This window comes from Motacilla alba, chromosome 1A (assembly GCF_015832195.1).
Source record: "Motacilla alba alba isolate MOTALB_02 chromosome 1A, Motacilla_alba_V1.0_pri, whole genome shotgun sequence".
Classification (NCBI taxonomy): Eukaryota; Metazoa; Chordata; class Aves; order Passeriformes; family Motacillidae; genus Motacilla; species Motacilla alba.
This window is the reverse complement of record NC_052031.1, coordinates 9,037,744-9,063,332: the sequence shown is the minus strand read 5'-3', so window position 1 is coordinate 9,063,332 and position 25,589 is coordinate 9,037,744. Positions and strand designations below refer to the sequence as shown.

Genomic DNA, 25,589 nt, shown 5'->3' with positions numbered 1-25,589 from the left:
ATTCATTTGGAAATTATCATCAGCCCACGCCACTTCCCAAGGAGTCATCCAGTAGAGAACTCTCCTGCAGCAATTTTCTAACCTTTCCAATCTCCTGTAATTTAATTTCTTTGTTAAATCCTTTAGATTTAGCTAAAGAACTGAGGTAATTTTATCAAACTACAAGAAACATTTTGTTGGTATAATGAACTTTTACAGCTAGTGTAAAGCAACTTGACACAAAATCCATTAAAGTAGGGTTAATGAGGGATGGCAGCAAAAACTGAGGAAAGGGCTGGATGAATGACTGGTTTTAGCTCATGTGTCAGTGTAGCACAGCAACACAAAATGCAATAAGGCATCTGTAAGTGGAAGCAAAACCCCTCAGCACAACCTGAGGTATTCAGTGTGATAGCATCAGTTATGACAACCTCTTTCAGTAGTCATGCAAGCATTATGTGTTTCCAACTTAATCTAGCTTCAGTCAACATAATGTATTAACAGGGTTTTGCACAACTGAAATAATGTACTCATTTATTGTTGATGGGAAATTTAGTTCTGTTCATTAAAAAAGAAAAAAAAAAAGTATTTGATAGCACAGGTGAGATGAAAACTGTGAAGTTGCTTCAGATAGAAAAGTTTTGCAACAGTACCTGCACTGCCAGAAAGTTTTTTTTCTCAAACATTGTTCCATTGGCTTATACTTTAATTCTTTTTTTATTTTCATTATTCTAATTTTTATTATTATTCACTGATATAAAAAAAATATTTGATGTAATTTCTGTGACTTTTAAGAATAAAAATTTAATTGTCTCAGACTCGAAATTCTTGTGTTTTTAAAAGCAGTGAGGGGGGACTCTGCTAGTGATACAGAAATCACAGCAAGAGGAATTGGCAGAAGGTTTAACAGAAGTATTTAAAAATTAATAAAAGAAAGAAATGCAGTAAAAAATAAAGGTCCTGTAATAAATGTGAAACTGGAATTTTTTTCAAAGAATGTTTTCTACCAACAGGTCTGGCACAAAATAATAAGGCTGACAGTATGTCAAACATGGAACAGAACTGAGTATTGATAATGACAACCCATTTACACCATCTTGTGAAAAAGCTGATGATCCACAAGTCCACATAAAATGCCCCATACAAAGGCTTTGTACCTTCTTCTCCCATGGAGCTTTTTTCTGCCCTTACTGGAAATTGCTTTAGAGAAACAGGAGAACAGGACACAGAGACTGAAGGAGTGGGAAGCTGAAGAGAACTGCGCCACATGACTACCAAATTTTACAGAGTGACAAATATTGTTATAGAGCTCAGGAAATATGAATAATCTCACTGACATCAGCAGAACAATTCTGACTTAAAAGGATATTGAATTTTTCCCAAACAGCAGTAAAAAAATCAATAAACACCAATCCTCAGATATGTGGTAATATTAACAGATACAATGTATTATCACTGAATGCCTGTAACTATTTCATAAGACCTGTGCAGTGAATGGGAAAAATATGTAATCCAGTCTTCAAAGTAACTTTTCTTCTGCTTTTTTTCTGAATGATCATCTGTACAAAAGCTGTCTCTGAAAGGTTATCTTGTTTCTGCTTATACCAAATTCTCTAACAAAATCTTCCTGCAAATCTTGCTGTACTTATCTGAACATAAATCTTTAAAACCTGTCAAAAGGAAATTAAATTTATATATATACAACGGAATGTTAAAAATACTCTTTTCCATAATGTAGGAACATAACAAAACACAGGCCAGCTTATCACTTTAAAAGGTAAATCAGAAAAGGAACTATTTTGTCCTCATTTACTGAGTGTGTTTGTGGCAGCTCTAAGTGCTCTGGAACATCAAATTCTGATGGATGTTGTGCGATAAATGGTGGTCTCAAAGATTTACAGTTTAACCCTTACCTCTGAAAGAGGTAATTTTCCCTGGTAATGCCACAAGGCAGCTCACCTTACAAACAGAAACATTCAGCCTATAGACACCAGTGATACAGTGATCTCAGAACAGAGAGAAATAGAGCAAAAAAAGGCTTATCAGGCTCAGTTTTGGTGGGTCACTCTCAACAGTTTTTTGAGCAACACTGCTACATTTGAGACTGATATAGAGATTCTCAAAAGAAATGTTATCATATTTCAGTAACACTGTAATCTGTACACCAGCACATCATCTATGGCACTCACTGCTTCTGACTATCAGATATTAGCTGGTGATCACTTTCATACTTTGATCTCTTAAATGTTACTGTACACTTTATCATATATATTTTTTACCATATAGTATGTAAAAGCACTTAGCTACATGTTTAAAAATCAAACTTAACAGCCACCTTTTAAAACAGATGAATTTACACAAGCCCATGGAATCCAATCCAATAGCAAGGGATGGGATATTTCTGACACCACTTTGACAACTAAGAGGTGGACATTGAAGCCTGAAGTAAGTAGTACAGGGCATTCTAAAGGTCAAGGGGAAAAAGAAGCATCACTTTGGCAATGCAGCAAAATGGGAGATGCAGGATCTATTCCACTGTCAAAACTTAAAGGCATCAAATGAGGAACCATTTGTCAAACATTTTGTGTGTCTTTGATCTGTCCATCAGATCTTATAATTGAAATTGTGTGAATTGTTCTTTATTTTCTGTTATTTAGTCCAACATGCTGCCTTTACAAGTGAAAAGTAAGTAACCATTTGTCTCTCTCATTTGTCCTTTTCTCTTCCTCTTCCCCCTTCCTTACACTTCAGCCATGAAGGAGGCTCTGTGGCCTAAATGATGCTGCTGGTGACATCAGTTTCACCCTTTTGTTTCACGGTGTCGCCTGGGCAGAGCCTGGGGAGGAACATGGTGTAGTGGCTCAAGAAACTGGAACAGTTTCTATCCTGGAAACATGGCTTTGCAGAACTAAGTGGAGGAAAAAAATCCAAATGTTTTTGCACCAATTAAACCCCTGCAAATAATGGAATATAATCTGAAGGGAAATTACTTGTCATATTAAATACAAAGTTTTCTAATTAAGTGTTTCCTCTGCTCCTCTTCAAAGCCTACAGAAATATTAAGATGCCCACAGTTACAGCACAAAAACGGCTTCAAGATGTAACATTTGATATATCACAGATTTCAGAAATAATGAAACTTCTACAAGGAACTAACAAATCTGAATTTAACCACAACAGATGCTCTATGTACATTTATTGATCTTACACATTCTTTGTGTCATCACAAAGCCCTGCATTAGGCTCAGTCCTGCTCTAGTAAAGTCCACAGCCACAGCTCTGTTAAATACAGGAGTTGAAACACTATCCTTGATAATGGAGTTTAATATTAGCTTTGCCATTCTTTGCTAGTGTAACTTTTGAATTGTGTTCTTGAACTACCCGAATGTGCTATCAATGTTTTAAATACATTGACGTTTCCGCTTTGTTGTAAAAATAGGCTTTTAATACTACACACTCTTTAGCATTCTAGTACCAGCCATCAGTTTGATATCAGCCGTGACATTATTTAATTTTCAGAATCACAGAGGTTAAAGCTCACTGAACTATAAACAGTTGGAAACATGGAGTGTAATCCCAAGGCACAGCTCTGCACAAGCTGTAATTTAAATCATATTGCATGCTAAGCTGAAAAGGCAGTGCAGGTCCCAGAGGGCATGAATAAATCTGCAGTCACTGATTTGCCACACACATTTGTGTTGGGATTCTGTAACTGTGCAAATGTGATGTCTTCCTTTAGAGCAGAGGACCTGTCATCTACTGAGATTTGTAATTAAATAACCCAAAGAACAAAAGCAATTACTCAGCCCTGCAAATATTCAGGCTGAATTGTGCACGATTTCGGAACAAAGAGAAGGGGAAGTTCCGGAGACAGAGAGAAAGGGAGGCTTTGAGTCTGTGATAATTCATCTGTGTCTAGTGCTAGTGGAGGCTGTAATGCATAGAGCAGGTACTCACATACCTGGCTTCCTCTGAACTAATAATTCCGTCATCACAGACTCCACTGTGAAGTGGATGTTTCTCCAGCTAAGGAGCCAATTATGCTTCCAGCTGGCTCCGTGCCACCTCAGGTGCCGGCTTTGAGCAATCAGTTGTGTTAATTGCAAGCAACACTAAATGCCTTTTGGGACAAGCAATTCACGGTTCAGGAATGTTCCTGTGAAGGGGGTAGGTTCAGCCCCATTACCGAGAACAAATCACAGAGTTTGCACAGGTCGCAGGCTAAGAGCTGGAATTTTATGGAATGGGGAAAAGAGGTGGGAACAGACCAAGGGGCCGTATCCTCACATCATTAACTCTGCTGGGCATCTCAGTTAATTGATGGGGTGGGGGCTATGTGGTGGGCTGTGTGGAGCCCTTCATATTTTCCCAAGGCCCATTCCCTTGGATCTGCCAGGCATTCTGATCCAGGCCAACAGGACTAAGACATTGGTCAAAGAGAAGACACCTCAACTGCCCATGAACATGGGCTCCTTCACAATAGTTGACATTTTCTTTCTTTCTATTTGTCATAGTGGGAAAACGATAGTTATAAATGTGCATAGGAATTGTTTGATATAAAGAAAGCACTACAAGGGAGATAGTAACACCGAACGCCAAAAATGCATTATGAAGGGCAAACATATATTAAAAAAATAGCTATTGAAGAAATGAAGAGTAATAATGAAATGAAATGAGCACAATAATGAGTAGAAATTAGATCTTGGCTGCATAGAGGTCATTGTCATGTATTATCAGCTACAGATCTGGTCTGCTGTATGTTTTAGTATCTATCTTTTGACTCACTACCTCGATAACAAGGATTAACCAGTCATTTATTTATAACCATGGATGTCTAATATATATTTGTCCACCAGCCCCTGCACGAGAACTACTTAAAAGAAGAACCCTGTCCAAACTTTGGAGGTGATGAATGGGAAGCTTGGATTGAATCATTAGAGATAAAGGGAGTTAGTGTGTGGTGGGGAGTGGGAGGACCTGGTACAAACCTCAGTCTGCAGGTGCTTAGACACAGCATGCAGGCTCAGGAAGTCTCTCTAATACCCTTTAGAGGCTCAGTCCCTGGCGTCCCACATGGATGTACAAAGAAAACTTCTTAAAACAAAGCCATCTTATTTCTCCCTTTAACACAGACTAAAGCATTGCCAAACACTTCTGCGTCTGAAGCTGTGAATTTCATTAAATTCAATGCAACTCGCTCAGCACTCTCTATTTTTGTGTGGCTGAAACCTTTAATTCTTTCCCCACCGCCCTGCGGCCAGCGTGCTCCAGTCACATCACACTTAACCTTTGCCTTGGCTTCTCAAAGAAGAATTTGTTTCACTCTATTCACAACTTCAACAGTTTGGCAAACTGCACTCGAGCACCGCGCTGGGCCTTTATATTGAACACACTAATCTGATTGTTTTTCCACTCTACAAACTTTGGGTCAACAATCAAGCTGCTGCCAGAAACTAATTAATTTGCAAACAGGCCCCATTTTCACAGGGGGAGAGCTTTTGAAACCTATGTCAGCAGAGCTGGTCACACCATGGTGACATGCATTGTCATGGCATCCACTTTTCTGGGTAATTCTCCTCACTAATTTTTCACCACACACATGAACTCAAATTACCCAGTCAACAGTAAATCTCTATTGAATGCCCACCAAACTTTGAACATGGTGGCCTGAGAAGAGGAAATTGGTATTGACAGGGCCAACACTCATTAAATTGATGGCTAGAGCAGAAGGAAAAAACCACAAAACAACACAAGAATGCAAAGAGAAAAATCGGATGTATGTCATATCCCAATAAAGGGGGCTGTAACAGACCCACTCCTCCTTTGTTTAAATCAATTAGTATTCTGCTGTGTGACTCCTACAAACAGATTTCTGCTTAACTTGTCTGAAAAACTGGTTAGTGACTTTTGTGAACAAGAAAGGAGGCGCAATTTGGTAGTTAAAAGTCACTGGTTTTCAAGCATCAGAGCTGTGATGAGCTCTCACAGAGATCATGGGAAACTTACTTGAATTTGCAAGGTCTATAACACAGAGACTTTGTCTTTGGAATCTGGACATCTAATCTGAACTTTCCTTTTTCCTCTGCAAAAATGATAATTACAAAGAAACTGGTGTTGTGCAATGTAAAGTGGGTTCTGTACCAAAAGCAAAGCAAAATGCAAACTTAGAACCCGAACACTACACCTTTTCTGGACAAATGACTCTTTTTTTCCTACTGAGATTTATCTCCAGGGAAAGAGAGACTCTTACTATGAACTGATGCATGTGGGTTACAGATAGATAGATAAATAGATAGATAAATATATAGGTAGAAATTATGTTTTTAATCATACATTAACTAAAAGCAGTACACAAAGCTTTCTAGTAGAGGTTATTGCCTCTGCTTGAATAATATACTAAATTTGTCACCTTAAGTGGGCAGACTATCACTTTACAAAGCCATCCACTGCCAACTCTATAAGCTATCCATTGAAACAAAGCCATAGAAAAAAATATTCCATCTTGTGGTAAAAAAAAAAGAAAAGAAAAAATGCTTTTTAGAGGAGACAGAATATTGCTATGACTATTGATAATTGGAAAATTGCAGGTATTTTTTATCAGTGTAAGAAAGGCACAGAGCTCTACTCCTCCAACTGAATGTACTCCTACAGTCTGCTCATGCAGATGGATTTCTACACAGCTCCTGCAGCTGAAAGAAGCAGATGAGACTTGGATTTATTTTTCTAAAGGATGACTAGAGAAATCAACTCACCTGCATCATCAAATTTGAATGTGAACACCTCAATAAGATCCCCAGTTTTACCCAGTACAGAGGTACATTGATTTATCCACATACAGAATCTCCCCAAAGCTTGTTCTGGCTCTTTCATCCAACTGCCTTCCAGAGAAGGTGATGGGAATGCCTTCACTCTCAGATCTCACCCCAACATGAGACTCATCAGGATTTCCTGGGTTGTTATGTTGTTGATATGTTGACCTTTCAATTCACAATTGAAATAAAAACCTTAAAATTTAGCAATTTTCAGGGACATCACCAACAGACCAATTTAGTGCACAGGAGTGCAGATCTCAAACTGTTCATCACTGGCAAGTGTCTTTTTAGACAGACTATGCTGCAGTGATCTGGCTGGGAGTGGGGTCATATCCCAAACTGCTTGTTTTGAGAACTATGAACTTCTTTCCTAAAATCGTACTTTATGCTGCAGCGAAATGTCTCTGGTTTCCAGTGGAAACAATGAACAAAGAACTCTAAGCTCTACCATTGTTTTTGATCTTATATGCACTACAAAGAGAGTCACAGAATGAATGAATTGCAGCAAAGCATGGCTTCTAATCTACACTCCCAGCTATTACATTTTTTTGGTGTGGATAGTAAGGCTGACCAAGTTAAAACCCATAAATGAGCCCATGGTTAACAATGTAATACACACATATCCTAAGTCAGGTTCCTGGACTAACTTGCATCCTAACTTCCTGGAGCATACTGAGGCTATAGCTCAGACCAGTATGTTTACTGGTGCAAGTCTTCCTGCTCCAGGTCATATTCTCTACAGTGTCAAGAAGCCTTCAAAATGTGCAGTCAGAACAGGAGAATGTTCTCTGCTGCTTCATCTTTCCTATCTGCTTTTTCCACTCCAACCTCAAAACTTGCCCTTTGGCTACTTTTACCATCTTTTCAACCTAAACAGAAAAAATATCATCCACAGCACTGATATTTAATGAAGAAAATGACCTAATCCTAAAGGGTGTGGGAGGGATAGAGAATGAGAAAGAAGATGTCTTTCCTAGAATGATTTCAAACAATTTCATTTAGGCCACTTGACGGAAAGATTTTATTATTTCTGGTTGTCTCCACCTACCATCTTCATGACCTTTCTCACATTCAGAGAAACTGTTAAGCACATTCTAATTGCTACTTGGTCTTTGATTTCTGAACCAAACGCTCCTCTTACTTTGTATAAAGATACAGGGAACAGTTTTCAGACATGTTCAACTGAATCCACTGGTTCAAATACATGAGTATCTTCAGGCCAAGTGTTCAGCAGGGCCTTTGGCTTCCTGACCAATAACCATTTCAGATTAGGGACAGGATAAATGTCAAGTAATAACAATAAGAAAGAGCCATTTATTTTCTGATTTCAGAAACTCTATTTTTTTCCAAGAGAAAAATAATTGGTTGCAACAAAATATGTATATAGATAAAGCTTGTTAGATTGCAATGAGAAAAACAACTTAAAATTCATACTCAGTCTCTCAAATATGGATCTACAGACTTAAGGAGAAAAAAAACAAAACCAAAACCTTGTAAATTGAGTTTGTGTGCCATTCTGTTCACAGTATTATGCCACCGTCACCATAGTTTCTAAGCACTTCCTAGCACTGTGTTAGGTGACATTAGCATTTGTCACACATGGAATTTATCACTGTGAAATTATTTATTACTATTCTTAGCAACGAAGATAGGGGGAATAGGGGGTGGGAAGACTTATTGAGTGAGAAATGAGACTTGCATATATGGACATGTTTTGTTCCACAAGGGTCGGAGTTGCTCATGCTTCTGTAAGCCATGGTGGGGAAGTGTGGAACTCAATCCACACTACAGCCTGCATGACAGGACGTATCAGCTGTTCAAATATAGAAATGCCTATTTTAAATGCAAGAGATCCTTTCACAGGAAAATTAACAGCAAAAGAACAACAAAAAAATGACAGAGAAAAATTCCCTCGGTGTTTTCACTCATAAGGTTGTTTAAATATGTCCTTGTAAATTCATGGTAATGCAGATCTGGAAGAGACTTCTTAGTCTACTCACTGTAGTCTCTTGGGATATCAGGCAAGTGTGCTGTATGAAAACACATAAAATGCTACCTAAGTTCCTCTGAAAACCAGCTAGGCTGTCTCACTGACTACTTCTATTGGACAGCTTTTTCTAATTTCATTGTCATCATAGTTTAAGACTTCTAATTCGAAGACTAAATACATTCATATGCAGTTCACAGTTCTTTTGAGTTTTTTTTTTTTTTGTAATTTGTCCTTTGTTTAAATAGCTCTTCTCAGAGGTATTTTATGGAACAACCTCAGGTACCAGGATGGTTGGGTTCTGTGGCCCCTTTCCACAGGTGACACCTGTATTTACTGCATGCTGTGTATCTGGATTGAGAATGTGTAGGAGGTGAGCTGGAAAATGGGAAGCTAGAAAGGCATTTAGGAACAAGGGAGTGGCACAGCAGAGGGGGCCATCAGTGGTTATGTATAGCTAGGAAAAGAGTTTGGTGTGGTTGACCAAAGACTAATTATAGGTTCAAGGATCAGAATATGTACACACCCAAGTCTCAGCAAGAGTAATTAATTTCGAACATTTTGACACATTTAATGCATTTTACTAGACGGGTAAAAATCCTGAAAACTACCTGCAATCTTTTCTTTCTGTTACCATACATTAGTCTACTGTGCAATACATATCTACTCAAGATCACGTGTGTGTAATGCCAATGCTGGGACATTCAACAAAGTGTCAGAAGTGGAAACAACACAAAGTGATGTATACATTTCTTGGAATGCCAGGAGAGTATCAAGTCTGTGTTTCCTGCCTTGGACCCTGTTAACTTTAAGAGGGCATTTTCTTTTTCATTGAACAGTCACTCAGCTTCTATAACTCTCAGCTGTTTATGTAACTGTAAAGTAAAGATTACCAAGGACAATAACCTCAGGGAACTAAGCACAGTTACTACTCCACTTTAAAAATTAAGCCATGGAAAGTATGCTAAAATAATATCACAGAGGGGTTTAAACCCATAAAAAGCAAGGAAATTCCAAGCCAAGTCTGGAAATCCAGACTGACAATCTCTCTTAACCCCAGGTCTAGTAAAGAGGGTGAGTGAGGCCAATATTTCTGGGGTGCAAACCAGATTCATAATACTATCCTAATGCAGCTTTTGTGATTTCATTTCCTTTCAGATTTTGCTCAGCCCAATCCTGCTTTGCTTTTAAAATAAATGTTTATGGTTATTCATTTTACAAAATGTTAACAATTTAAGGCCAGATCCCCTGTGCTTAAGTCAGAGAAGATGAGAGCAGCTTTAAGCTCTCTCCTTCCACTCCTCTAATCTTCAGCTTGCAAACTGCCTTGGGTGCATTGCCTTTGCATTGCTCAGCATTTGCTCTGGTAGACTGCACTGCCAATTCTGCCTTCTTGCCTCCAGCCGTGCCCTCAGCCTTGCAGGAAGGCGTGGGGATGGTGTACAGCAAACGCTGCCTGCTGTGCAGCAGGGAACTCCCTGGCACCAGGAGAAGCTGCTCCTACCTGCACAGGCCTCTACTCATCTTTTTTTTTTTTTTAACTTCTGCAGCAGTTCATGGAAGCAGGACGTGATCCATGCTTCTTCAAAATAACTGTATGCCTCTGAACTGTGAGAGGCAACGGCACATTTAAAGGGAATCGTGTACTTGCCAATGGGCAAGACGTTGTAAGATTTATGTGTAACATCAAGGCCATTGTTCCTTATAGTAATGCTGTACAGAAGATTTTTTTCAACTTCAGATTTTTTTTTTTTTTCTGAGAGTTCAAAACAATTCTTGACCCTCACTGGGACTGAGTAAGATTGCCAAAGCTTCTTTTGTGCAGAGAAAACTCCATGCACGTACCAGAGCAGCCAGTAATGTTCGATGTGTGCATGAACATGGCTTGTAACAAAGCACATGATTCAGTCTGGGACACTGAACTGCAGCTTTTCATGTCCAAGATGACTTCCCTGAGCACCAGCTATTTTTACTGTGTTTTTGCAAATGCTTCCTTGTCACATCTGGCCAACTCTGTATCAATAATTAAATATACACAGCTACAGTGACTGATGTATAGTTCCCTAGCTTCTAGATGAATGCCCTGACTACACGGCTATAGAATCAGTCTCCCTTGTTTTATTTGGCTTGGTGACTGTTTAATTATTTATACAAAATGAAAGCTTTAGAAGCCTGTGAGTATTTAATATCTCTAAGAGACTTAAGAAGTCTTTAAGAGCTGCTGGTCAGCACCTTCCCTTGGGCTGGGCGCAGTTCTTTTCCCCAAAACATACAATTTCTGTAAGAAGGTTGAGCATCTCCAGAATGTGACTGTGTGATGTCTGTAGTAACTCTGTGTTCCTGCTTAAATCCCAAAAACTTAATCACTCTGTGTAATGTTGTTCTACTTCTATGCCAGTTCAGGGCAAGACAATTTCTGGGAAAAGTCTGCAAGCTCTTCACGTGTAACTGTCTTCTCGTCTCCATTTTTGGTACCAATCAGCTGTGTTTTCTGCACCCTGTCAGCTCTGACCTTAGCCTCAGTATGGAAAAAGCAGTTTAGCCCCTGCTCTGACTGAAGTAAACACTAGCAAGGACTTAGAACTGGATGTCTCATCACCTAACTATTAAACTCTAGAGAGATGAGAATTTGTCTCTAAGTTTGATCAGAACTCTTGTTCTGCAGCTTTCAGCAAATGCCCCTTAGAATACTCTTTTTTACCTGAGGCTAAGGCACACTGTAAAAAGCAACTAGGAAAGCAAAGCCACCACTACATAGAAATCCATGTATTTGCTAAAAAACGTATAAAGGTCTGCAAACTTAAGGGTCAAAAATAGCTTGTATAAATCTTTAAGAAAGCAGAGAACACCTCAATCTTCAATGAGAGCTTGTTTCATTAAAAGCATATCCACTTTAACAATGTGCAAACACAGAGCTTCTTTTGTAACGATATTTTAAGAAGAAAAATGACAAACTAAAAACAATTATCAAAGGACCGGCATGCCTGCAGAGTTTCAAACCCAAACTATTATCATTTTTGGATTTCCATGTTAGATGCTGAAATTAGGAGAGCTGTGTGGAAAGGCTGCCAGGATCTTATCACTGGGAAATTAACAGTAAAGCCTCAGAGCCTCTAATAAGAATGTTGCAGTGCAGATTTTAGGCCAATCTTTCCATATTAGGAAGGAAAATGTATTAAGTTGCAGTGGAGAGAGAGATTTCAAAAATGTACTTAAGGATCATTCTCTATGAAATTATGGGCAGTTATGAGAATAATTTCTAAAGGTTTCAATTTGATTCTTATCTTGTTTTAAATTAAGTTTGAAACTTTCCATACAGGAATATAGCGCAAGAACTTTACTTAAGAGTTGGAAATCACCTTCACCTTGGGATACAAAAAATGCTGTCTTTCTACTTTTATGCTTATTTTGTAAAATACTTAAATTCAAGAAAGCTTGAGGTTCATCAGCTCCCCACCTTGAGCACAAAGCAGTTGTGGTTTCTGCACCGTCAGATGTAACCTTAGTGCTAATTTGGGAAAAGCAGTTCTCACATGTAGTGCTGAAAGACTGATAGCTGAATCCACAATGGAATGACACAATTTCAGCAGTGAAGCACAGGGCCTGTGGACAATGGCTGCATTTTCCCACTGCATAAATCCTCCTGACTCAGCTGTCATTGTGCAAATCTACTGCACAAAAGCAGATTTTGCTTGCATGACTGCATTTAAAATGTCATCATGACTATCATAACTAAAGTTGATGTTGGTCATCTTTAACATATTATTACTCTACCAGGTATCAAGATAGATGGGTATGTCAATAACCCTTGTACTTTACTGTTTCCTGAAGACCAGAAATCTTGTTCACTGTCATAATAAAATAACCCAAAGAATACAATTTTTGTGTTACTGGATACACACAGATTGTAGAACTGAAATGCTGTAGACCTGAATCTGTTCTCCAGACAGATAGTTGTCCACATGAATTGCAGCAAAACTAAATTTAACAGAATATGCATCAGATTCATAAACTTGTCATATTAAAACACAGCTCCATACTTGTCATATACACACTTATGTGATATGCGTATCCACTGTATGTTATACATAGAGTTAATCCAATTTGCAAGAGAATCTTGTGGTTTTAATTATGAGTCAGGGGCTGATGCTGTTATGGATTGTATACACAGCTAACGTGATATCCAGTTTGATACTAGAAGGTCTTGACTAACTAATAACAAACTGTGCTTTAAAACATACTCTGCTCTTACACATTAAAATTTGTGTGAACAGTTTGCACTAAATTGTAAAACCACATAAGAAAGCCTGAACCTCAGCAGAGACATAAATAATATGGCTAGGAGCAAAAATTGTCTAAGAATAAAATAATTTGTGAATTCAAAAACAGGAGTGCAGGTGCAAGCAGTATGTAGAGCCAAAGCAGAGCTAGTTAACTCTTAAAAAATTAAAATTTAAATTAACTCAGTAACTACAGTTAGTATTACTTAATTCAAATGTCAGCTTTTTCAGACAATGAATTCTCAGTTCCAAAATGCTCATACTCTTGTATTGCTAAAGCCAAATGTAATTCCATTTGAGCTGTTGGAAATTTGACTTTGGTAGGACTTGGACAGAGTACTCAGATGCATTCTAAAGTATATTGGTACATGAAGCCAAAATCAAATTTCCTCTGAAACTATCTTTCCCTCCTCAGACATGCAAATAAACAACCACAGCCTTGATTACTAATATCCATACAATAACGCAAGCTGTTGTGCCTTGCTAAACTATTGGATATTTTGAAACCAAATCACTTGGATTCCCCAGGACCCTTTTCTCTTTTTCCAAACTCCTGACAAGTCTGGCTAGCTCATGAAGTTCTGCTGGTTTACTTTTGGCTAGATGTGGCCAGTGTCCCCTTCAACCCAGAAAAAATTAAACCTTGTACAAAGCACAATCCTGCCCAAGGCAGGATTGGATGGAGCTACTTTGTGTTCATGTGTGGCTGATGCCTCAAGCCTTGAGCTTCTGTCCAACTTGCATGACTGTGCTGCTCATAGTGTCTGTGTATGTTTTAAATTTAATCACACTCCACAAATCTCAGTGTAATTAAACAACAAATACTTCTTTATAAATCACTTTTGATTAGTTTAACTGGTTTAAGACAGAATTCTGCCCCAAATAAAAGAGGAGTGTATATGTCACAGATGTTGCTGGAACAGAGCTGTGTGCTAGTCTTTAACGGCTGGATGAGTGTAACCGGAGAAATGTACATTTTACATACCATTTAGCCACCGGGAGTCGTGCTGCTCTGTTCTGATGGGATGGTGATGCCCCAGAGTTCGGAAAATGGCAAAGTCCCTGCCCATGAAGTCTGCTGCTGTGCCAGAGTACAGTTCTCCATCTGTGGGAGGACATAATTGTAAGCAATATTCCTCAATTTTCCAGTCATGGCAAGTCAGAGAAAGCTGTCATATGTTCATATTTCACTAATAGGGATAATGAGTAAATTACAAAACAACAAGCCATATGCAACGTATTGTCATTGAAAATAGAGATTAGACCCAATTTCTCACTGCAGAGCTTAATTGTAACCTCTTGCAAATGAGCTGTATCTGCAGGCTGCTGGTGTGCTTAGCAGAAATGTGTTTGAATTCTTAGGCTGGAACAGTGACAGCCAGTGCACCTACCCTGGCAGGCAGGAGTATGCAGCCTCAGAAAACCTACCTAACTGTGAAATTGCCCGGTTTAGAACAGGAGTTTGGTTTGGAGACCTTCCAACCTGCTGGGTTTATGTGACTCTGGGAACTGAAGAGTCCAGCTCAGTCACTTTTGGTTCAGAAAGTCCGTAGGTCCCTTCAATTTTTCCTATAGAAACTATGTGGTTTTTACTTTGGTTCGTTTAAGGGGCTTTTTTGTTTTGTTTTGTGTTTTTGGATTGGTATTTGTTGTTGGTGGAGGGGTTTTTGTTGTTGTTGTTGTTGCCATTTTCTTATGGTTTGTTTTTTTACTCTTTTTTTCTGAGCAGGTCCTCAGGAAGCAGTATATTTTACAGGAAAGACAGAACATGCCTTTCTCCTTTGGCCACCTTTGTAACTGGTACTGGCAAAGGGCAACAGCTAAGGGAGAAAATAAACAAGATCATTCCCTGCAACCTTGACCCCCATGCATTTTACAGTGAACAACTGAACTAAAAATTAACATAGGATACTTCAGCCCATAAATGGCACATACACAGCCTAGCTGGAGATGAAACTCATCCCAGTGTGTCCCTCCTCAGCCAGCTAGAAGTGCCACAGAGGAGACAGAGGGAGTGGGGAGAGAGAAACTGTCTAAATTCTAAGGAGCAGGTCAAGTTAAATACCTGCCAGCTGGAAGAGAGTGTAATAATAATAATAATGACATTGTAATGAGACCCACAGAAAAGAACCAGGGATCAAAGTACAACACATATCTTTCTGACATTAATTTACAGCTTGTCCATGAAATCACTCTGAATCAAAAATGCTAAAAATGCATTTTTAGGACTGTGTTCTACATCTGTATGTGAAATGAGATAACCTAACCTCTACTGTTAAAATGGAATTAAAAAGCATTATTCCTTCCAGCTACTACTTTCAAACTACCCATATTACACGGGTCCCTTGTGAAAAAGACAAGTTTGAGGATAAAATAACTCTTTCTTTAGCTAAGGTAATACATTTTTCATGGTCATGATGAACTCCACCATATCCTCATTTTAAAATACCCTTCTAGGAACAGGTTTATAATTTTCATGGCAATTTTAGGTATTTCCATGGCAGGACAACCAGATCCAAGCATGCCTACTGGATATCACTGTCATCTATTCCCCTGAACACTGACACCATGAAATCACTGACTGAACCTAGAGTGGCTCTGTAACCATATGGTAGCTGTGAAAGTCAGGAAGGGTGAAAACATGATAGCGGAAAGGCGTGGAATTGAATGAATTCACAGCAGAGATTAGAAGCAAATAGACCAGTCATGCCCAGCAGGAGGTGTAATCAGAAGGGAAACAGAACAGCATATCATTAATTAACGATTTACCCTTCTTCTGTGTCATTTTCAACTTTTTTTGAAGGGGAGACAATCACTTAATTATAGTTATTATTATGTACAGAGTATGCAGCTGAGATTTTAAAGATCATAAAACCTTTGAAAAGGTGAAAAGGGCTTTGATGCTATGCTTAACCTTTCTTTAACCTTATCTTCGTTTTCTTGTCTTTCAATCCCCAGTGAGTTCTGATAAATCAATAGAAATCAAAGGGGAAAAGAAAAACCAACAAGGCCTATTTTTCTTCTTAGTTATCAACAGATCTAAAGGTCAATCAGTCAAGAAAAAAAATCTATATTTAATACGATATTGCTAAGTTTAACCAAATACAATTTGAAAACTAATGAAAATTATATATTTGAAATATTTAGAATTGTAAGGTCTTTCTGACACCTTGGTTTCTAACTTGATATATAAAAAAACACTGGAAATTAACATATTTTCCAGGCTGGACTCAGCTCAACCCAAGAGGATGCCACAAGGTTCTTGTGGCTGATACTTTTTCTTCAGTAGTGACAGGATAAAAGTTTTGCCAATACCTGGCTTCAGCATGTTTCAAATGAGGAAGGGTCTGTAGAAAACTTTCTAACCTTTCTATCCTCCCTACTACAGCCCCTCCAAGTCTCAGTATACCTAGACCAGTGCCTGCAGTTTGAACTGATCTGCTGTAGTCATGCAAAAAGGGGATTTTGACTTCTTCCAGACAGAAATACCAAGGAATACCATTTATTTTTGCAAGGCTTTAGATAATTTTTGCAAAATTCAGGGTGAGCCTCAAGTCATGTCCCAGATGTGCATATCCTTTGAGTTAGTGCTATACAAAAGCTATATGAGGATTTTGCCTCCTGTCTAGATAGAAGTACATTCATCTTTGTTTCCCTGTGCATACCTTCTTTTGGACTGAAATTTACTCATTGCTAGTCTGGAAAATGATTCTTTAATGTCACAGATAATCTTCACTGTGTTACTTCTACTGTCAGCAGTTTAAAAAGAAGTTTTATAAACTTTAAGAAGAAAGTGGAAATTAATAGTTTGAAAACTGACAAACATTTATCGAAGGGAAAGACTAAAGGAGAAAAATAAAAAAATAGAAAAAATTAGTCAATTTGTATTTCCAGCCCAGCAGCACAAAGGAACCCCTATCCAGAACTAAAGAATGGCCTTCAGTTGTTTGCATAGGTGAAAAATATGATTTGGACAAAAAACACTTATTGTAAAGGAGTAGCATGCTGACACACAAATGTAAACAGGGATACCTACACAGACTTTACTAAATAAAGAGGCAACAATTAAAGTCCATGGTAATGCTGATTTTTGGAGGGGAGGAACCCTTTACATAAACAGCACAGAACACTGAATAAGTCCCCAAGGTCATGAGATACAAAGATGTTGAAAACTATGCAAAGTTCATCTATTCGATAAATTGTTTCTATTCAGCTTTTAAGATTGCATTCTGAAAGAAAATAATTTGTGGAGAGTGAAAACTGTAAACTTTCCTTTCAAATTAGTTAAGAAGTTGAATGAATGAGGAATGTAGGCAAAGCCAAGCCCTGAATGTCACAATTGCTCTCAATGGTAAAAGGGTTCACAAATTAAATCTATCCTTGGTTAAAAGGTTTATTCACTAAAGTTAAGATTTTCAGACATAGAGGTGGTTTGACTTCACTTCTTTTTAAGTCAATAACTAAAACTTCCTAGAAAGTACAGTAAATTTAAAATTTTGAACCTCATATGGACTTACTAGCTAATTTCTAAGAAATAGATTACTGAAGTTCTTAACTAGTGAAAAGCCACTGCCTTTCAGATCATATTAATATATATTTGGGAGCATTAAGGCACCTAAAATGATTTTTTAAAATGAAAAATTAAATAATTGTTAAAATCAAAAAAGGAGCTGTGGGTTGTAAATGAAAAAAAAAATCAGTGAGACACAGGAGCATAAAAAGCTTTGAGGATTCTGGATATCAAAGCTTTTGAAAATCCCAAATGGTCATTTCCCTAAACACACTGTTGTTGGGACAATGCTGCCTCCTTCTCTGAAGGTTTCTTTTTTTCCAACTGTCCCAATACAATTCCTTTAGTCTAACACATTCAGTGATATTTTCTCCTGTGATTATATTCCTTGGAAACCATGGTGCTTCTCATTTTCCTCCCGCACTGGAATACTCGTGAGTGGTGCCCAGGGATTTCTTAGTCTCTACATTTCCTGCATTAGCCCACTCAAATGGAGACTGTTTAGTTAGCAGCACAGAGATGAGAACGGCTGCACAGTGTCTAACATTACTAGGAACCACTTGTATCATGTTCCCAGCTGGCATTTACTTTAGAGTATGGTAGCAATAACCAACTTTAATGAACAACTGTTAAAAAAATAATGAAAAATGTTTGCAGGTGGATGGAACAAGGAATGAATACTGGAAAAATATTGGAACAATTTAATAATGATGAACTGTTTATTTTTGTTTTGCTTTAGTGTGGTTTTTTTTCCAAATACTATTGATTTTTTTAGGAGAGAGGGAAAACTGAAGATCCTCTTTACTCTGGTAAGAGTTTGTTTCAGTTGAAATACAAAATAGGTCTCCTGGGTACTAATGGCTATTAAAGACCTGAAGTTACTTTTTTGCAAATTAACATTCATGTTTTGCCCAAATTCCTGCATTTCACTTACCAAAAATTTACTTTCCAGTTATGGTGTCAAAAACATATTGTCCTTCCACACTTTGCAAAATATCTGTTTAATGCTTCTGATGGAGAAGAGAGATAATGTTTCCCTCCGGCAAGTAACCACCTAAATTACTCTTCTTAGCCTTTTTTTTTTACTTTCCTGATGGATACTTTCAATTACTAATTATAACATTGCATTTTAATGAATGCTGGGGAATTCTTTTACATAACTGCCCACTTAAATAAACCATGTTACGAGGACAAATATTCTGTCACATGAAGGGCCAGGAGTAGCTGAGTTACAGCTCAGCCCAGGAGAAGAGAAGCAGCAGTCTGTCCATGTCCCTGTTGTGGCACCTTTGTGGTTCAGAGTCTCCTGTGGCCTTCATGCCCACACCCACTGCTTCCCTCCTGTGCTCCCTGCTTTGGAGAGCAGCTGCACCAAACCTCTCCATGTAGTCATTGCTTGGCCAGTTCATCCCATGCTTCTCAACTGTTTGGGGGGTGGAAATTATTTTGCCTTGGGTCATTATTTTACCATAAAAACAAGGTGCTTTTGGCAAAGAGGAGTTATTTTTAGGCAAAGAACCAGCGGTGAATTTGGCATACACCCTCTGCAATACACACTCTGCAGAAAAGGGTCACAGTAAATGCAACATCATAACCAGTAAGGCAGTGTGGCTGAGAGGCAACTACAAGGAGGCAGAGAAAGAGGGCTACTCATCTTAATGATGAAGGAATGCTAATTTCAGCTTCACCCTGAGTTTTGTGTGACTGAAGCAGAAATTTTTCACTGGCTTTGAATGCTCGATTTGCACCATTTTCTATTGTGTTATTACACCCAGTGGCTCTAACTGAGGCCTGATTGAAAACAAATGATCATGCTCAGTCTATTCTTTATTAGAAAGAAACATACACGGAGTGAAAATTATAGTGTCAGGAAGTGGGCTCAAGAAAGCAAAGATGTATTAAAGACATGAAATCTAAGCCAAGGGAAGTAAGATAATCATATTTGTGACAGACTGAGTGAATAAAAAAAAAAAAAAAAAGAATGTGAAAAGCTAGATGCTGTTGACTTTGTGCAGTTGCATGCTGGTTATACCATGTAACACTGGCTTGTCATCATTCTCGTCTTTATTATATATTAAAGTAAATAGTAAAGCTATTCACTTGAGAGTAGCTCTGTCACAAATTCAAGTTGCTCCAGGCACCAATTTATATACTGGCCTTTTACACACACTTTTGTTCTTTCTGTTTGTACAGGGTACAAGTTGGAGCAAGATGTGGATGTCTTTCCTGTTTTTCCTGTTAAAAAGTGTGTGTCCCCAGGTTAGCTCATCACCTGGGATCATTATGGGCTTTCAAGATCAGGAAATGAGGCACACTTAGGACTAAATTTTTGTTGCTGTCTATTTTGAATAGCTTAATTTTTAAATGCAAAGTAAATAGAATAAGGGCAGACGGTAAGCAAGGCCCTAGGCTAACAATATGGACAAAGGCCTGAATAAACCAATGTATCTCATTATGTGTCATTTCCTGAAGACTTCTGAGATATGAGAATCTCCAATTTTCTCAAACTATTGTTGCATTTGAATTTGTAATATATTGCCAGAAAGTTACATGCAAAGATGTTAAAGATAAGGTGGCTACACCTAGGCAGAGGTGTAGAGAAACAAGAATATATTTCCTCCTAATTTAGTCTCATAAAACATCCTTTTGCCTTTTTTGTGACGGTGAAATAATAACAATGAACATATTTAATTTAATTAGATAAGTCAAATCAATTAGATAAATTAAATCAATTGCATTAGTTCAATTAGATTGACACAGTCCAGTTGCTCCGTATTTACATATTCCATGAAATGAAGTATTACCATTTCAGAAACAATTTATTTCTTTTTGATCTGGCCAGGAATTTAACTTAATTTACTGTCAGAGAGATCTCTTCAGCTGAAACATCACTTTAGGGCCTAGACCAGTGGCTGTTCATTGATCTCCAGCTTCCATGCAAGGTAAAGTTGGGTGACAGACAATCCTTGGCAGAAAAACTGATGTAAGGGATTATTTATTCCTGCTCTCACTTAGCTTTCAGCTGTGCTTGTGTGACTGCCAGTGTGGCCAGCCTGCAAACTGGATGATTAAAATGCCTCCACCAAGACGTGAGAAGGAAAAACACTTAACAAAACCAAGGTCCTAGAGGGGTATAAAGCAGCTCTTGTGATACCTGAATCTTGGTTTACACCTCAGAACATTTGGGTGAACTGTATTAAAAGTAAACCAGAATTGCTTTAACCTGGAGATAAATGGCATAAAACAAATGTCTATTGTAGGTGCTGCAAGGAGAAAAAAAAAAAGCAGAAAACTGGCAAATTATTTACAGTGAATGCACATCTCATTGAACTTGTTATGTGGCACCTACCTACTAAAAGTGAAGCTGTCAGCAGTTTGGGATCATAAGGGCTTTTCCCTCGCCCATTTTCAAAATGTGACTCTTCCATTCTAAAAATGTTGTCCTGTGAAATAAGAAAAAAATTTAAAACTTTTAAAAATTTAAAAAGAAGGTAAAAGCAACATTTTTTGATTAAAGAAAACTAAGAAGTAATTTGAATTGTGTTCAAGAAGAGTGCAGTGTATGTGAGTCCTAGTGGGGTTTGTGGCTTCAGGGAAGTCAAACTGAAGTGGGTGAGGATTTGGTAAAAGTGCCCATCTCCTAATCAGTATGTGCTGAATGCTAGTCAAAGGCAAAAATACACATAAACAGCTTGTGTCTCTTCTGTTCCACTTCACATATAATTTATTTTCATATTAATTTTCATGGGTTTGTTGAATTCTTTTTGCTTTCACTGAGAATACATCTGAGTAATAGAAACAGAAGCAGCAGGAATTTGAAATTTTTATCTGAAAAAAAGATAAAACCTATTTTTTACTGACTATTATTTTCTGAAATGTGCCGCCACTGTAGATTAGTACATAACATGATGCTAAATTCTGCTTTTCCTAGCCTGAGTATATCCTCAAATTCAATTTCAATTACATGAGGAAATCTATTACTATTGTTATTATTATTATTATTATTATTATTATTAGTAGTAGTAGTAATAAGAATAATAATATTAATACTACTACTACTACTCAATACCTTGAGATGAAACTTTTAAAATATACAGGCTGAGGGCAAATCATAGGGGAATATAAACCAAGATTAAAAAGGGCCTCAGTCAACACCAAGTCAAATGAAGGTAAATAAATCCAAAGCAATGGGCTGTTCAGAACATTTAATTAATTTTAACTGGGGGACCAAGTCTGCCAATCAATTTGAATAGCATATTTATCTTACATTTTGCACTGAGGATAAAACCAGAAGAATAGATGCTTTGTGCACAGAAGTCTTCAACATTCACAGAAGACTTGTGAAGACCTCAGCAAAACCTGGGATTTCCATTTCCCACCTGCATTGTGGCTAATTTGCACTGACACCTAATTAAGTCAAGGACCTCCAAAGAGAAGAGATCAACCTCCAACTTGGAAACAGCATCCTCCTTGGCTCCCTGCCTTCCCTATATTGCTCATCCATACTGAACCCAGGCATGGGCCAGGCTAGTGACCAAACACACTTCCAAATGGTGTTATGTTAAACCCACTCTGTCCATGATTCTGTAAGCCACAGGCTACAGATTTTATTACAGGCTTGTTCAATCACATCACACAAGCACCTATCTGTGTTCATAGTTTCAAAAGAACCGAGATGGATTTTCTTCCATTCACTGAAGAAAAAGAAGAAGGGAGAATGAACTGTTAGGAGGGTAGCCATCTATGGCTTACTGCAACGTAAGACAAAAAGGCTGGACAAAGCTTTGTGGAGTTTGATCCCAGAATTCAAGCTCAATCTCCTAAGACATGTTCTTGTACATGCAGCCTGCCTGATTATCTTTATACAGTCATCCTGTATCTGTAGCATCAGACACAGTATTAACATTTCTCTCTTTCCTGTTGTCTTTCTTTCTGGTTCTTAATAATCCAGACACATTCCTTGCTTCTCTCCAGTTTTGTCTTTGCTCCTTCTAACCAGAGATGAATAAATAAGCAAACAGAAAAGTATTTCTGGAATTCTACTGTAGGGTCCATATCTAGATCTTGCACAATAAATTAAAGTAGTAAATTGATGAGAATGCTAAAGCTCAACTGTAATAATAGAAGATGGCACTAATGCTACAAGCTATTATTGAAAAATGTTATTATCCATCCACATTTTCTTGGCATTTCTCCTTAGTAGATGGTAATTGCTCAACCTGAATACCAATTAATATCTGATAAGGCTACAGAGTTAGTGCCATGACAGTTAAAGCAGAATATATTCCCAAAATAATCCCATGTGTCATTATAAGACGTGGAAAAAAATAGGAAACAGATGTGGAAAGTGATTTGGTGTATGAAGGATCTGATTTTTTGACTGCATTCTTCTGGTTTATGTCACTTTAACTCTACTGATATTGGTGTGTAGAAGGCAAGAACAACTGGACACCCAGGTCAACCTAAATCAGAGATGATCTACCCTTCTCTTCGTGTTTGTGGTATAAAACATTTGAAATAAGAGGCCTGAAAGGGAAATCCCACAGTGTTTTCGCATTTCAGTTAAAAAGCAATGAACAGACACGTACTGTAAGTTTCCAAATTTATGGGTGAGTAATAATGACAATAAATACATCACTGTTAAGTGCCAAATAAATGTACCATGGTTAGTCTGAGGCCCCAAAGCGGGTCTGATAAACATGCTGTAGGAAGTCTGACCTGTCACGAACAGGGCAACTTGCCTAAACAGCTTTTTGGGTGCTGAAATCAATCCACCTCTATCTACAAACCAACAGAACATAAAGGCAACAGAGGAATAAACTCTTTTCTACATGCCACCTGCCATTTTAAAAGCCTAGGAAGCAATATGACTTGTGATATGTATTTGATCACACTGGTCACTTGTCTGATTTGTGATAGGTACTTGATCACACTGGTCACATTTCCACCCAAATTTCATCAGTCTGTCTGGAGATAGCAAAGAACGAGGCTCTGCTCAGAGATTAAGGGGGTCTTTGGACTATGTGAGTGTGGTGCTCTTTTGTACAGTACAGACAAGAGCTGTCAGATGGAAAGAATGCACACCATTTTCAGAAAAATTCTGGTCAGTTAGTAATTTTGCTGCATCTTGGGTTTTGCAGTTAATTGAATACAGTGAGTCAGCAAATGCCTGAGCCATAGACAGCAAAACCCCCTCTGTATTAAACAAATGCTCAATGTTGCAAAGTTTTATGAGAGCTATTACAGAATCAAGGACAGGAATTCATGACAAAGCAAGTTTGCCAGGTGGGAGAAAAGTTTCAAAAAATGCAAAATGAAGAAAGAAAAAAAAAAATCAAAGAAAGGCCTTTTTAACTCAGCAATTAGCCCTATTTATTGTCTAACCCTTTCATTAGTTGCACCAGCTTCCCAAAAGGATATTACAATGTACTTGAAACCTTTTTTTACAGATCCTTGTAGCTAAAAACCTTGCTGTGGCATGTTTTATGGGTTATTAAACACTAAGTTTATATCTCATCGATGCTTCTTTATAATCCATAGTAAAACCACTGAAAATGAGATTGTTTAGGTCTTGAAATTCCACAAACCCATAAAGACAACAACTGACTGCTGGCTCATGGTATGACATGAATTGTTTCACCTAGTAAATGCCTTGCATGGAAGGAGATAATGCTTCTGGCTCCTTAAAACATATGTTTTCCTGTAGCAGACAGTGTGATAGATGGCAAGATTTAGTCAAGAAGAACTACAGTTCAGACCGGGAAATGAAGGAAAAAATAGTTGTGATTCCCAATGATCTGCCACTTCCAGGGTCCAGAGACTCACTTCCAAACAGCTGAAATACTGAAACAATGTGTCATGTCATGACACTGAGCGGTGACAAGACCTTGCTATCTGACTAGACATTTTTTTATATATATATATATATATATATATATATATATATATATATATGTATGTATGTATGTATATGCATATGTTTATGTATATGTATGTACATATATGTATATATATGTATGCTATATATACATATATATAACAACTCTATACCTATTTAAACATATCTATATATGTTTATACCCAGTCTGTTAACCTCTTAAACTTTTTTTTTTTTGTATGTCTGCCTGTACCTAGCCTATCCAGTACTGTCTGGAAAACTTAAATTAGCTCTTATTGGTAAATATAGATTTTGTTTTCCAGTTTAGTACTACTGCCTTGCAGGCGAACATGTGGCCAGCAAGGAAGCAAAGTCTGGACAGTGGTAACTGCTGAATTTCAGGGAGATTTTTTTTCCTGAGACTTTTTTGGCAACTCTCACAGAAATCACCCCAGAACTGCAGAGCCTAATGCAGCAAAACCACTGCTGGTCAATAATGAAAAAACACAGTGAAAGCAAATGATCTGAAGAGACTTTGTTAATGGACTGTGTACAGCTACTATGGAGTTACTACTGGTTTAAATTATTGGGTATGGAATGACAGCAGTGAAGCTCCCCAGCCATTCTAGTGCAATGGAATGAACTCATATCCTTACTCTAGTAACCCTCAAACCATAAATAGAAAGGAGCACATCTCCAGGGTATCGTTCAGGGACTAACTGATTTCCACAAGAAGCTGCTGAGCAAAGAATGGTCCAGAAACATGCATTGTGCCAAGGGCCTTAGGAACTATCACAACCTTTGTTTAATAAAAAAGGTACAGTTGGTCATAGCTGTGAAAATTTTTGATGTTGACATTCCCCTTGCTATCTACACAAACTCTGTTGTGCTATGATGAAGTATTTTATAAAACCAACTGATCAAGAAAAAGAAAAAAAATTTTAAAAGGCAGACCCCAAAAGTAACACCCCTGAACCAAAACCCCAGGAAAAAATAGCCCCAAATGATTTCCAGAGTGCCTGGAGCATAACAATGCATCCATTGTGCACTGGAGGACTTAAAAGCCAGTGGCAATGTCTCTTAACTGAATAAGAAGTTGCTGGCATGGGAATATTTTGTTCTCTGTATTGTTTAGTATTGGAAA

General features: G+C 37.8%; 1 protein-coding gene across 5 annotated transcripts in view; it reads right to left on the bottom strand.

The window, feature by feature from the left end:
* The window catches only part of SEMA3A (semaphorin 3A), a 322,842-nt gene that overhangs the window by 46,588 nt on the left and 250,665 nt on the right, over positions 1–25,589 (bottom strand). For all 5 annotated transcript variants that reach the window (XM_038153363.1, XM_038153364.1, XM_038153362.1 and 2 more), the window contains 2 exons: positions 20,918–21,011; positions 14,044–14,163 (listed from right to left, as the gene is read on the bottom strand). In XM_038153363.1, the coding sequence (XP_038009291.1) occupies positions 14,044–14,163; positions 20,918–21,011 (214 nt within the window). The remainder of the gene's footprint in view (positions 1–14,043; positions 14,164–20,917; positions 21,012–25,589) is intronic.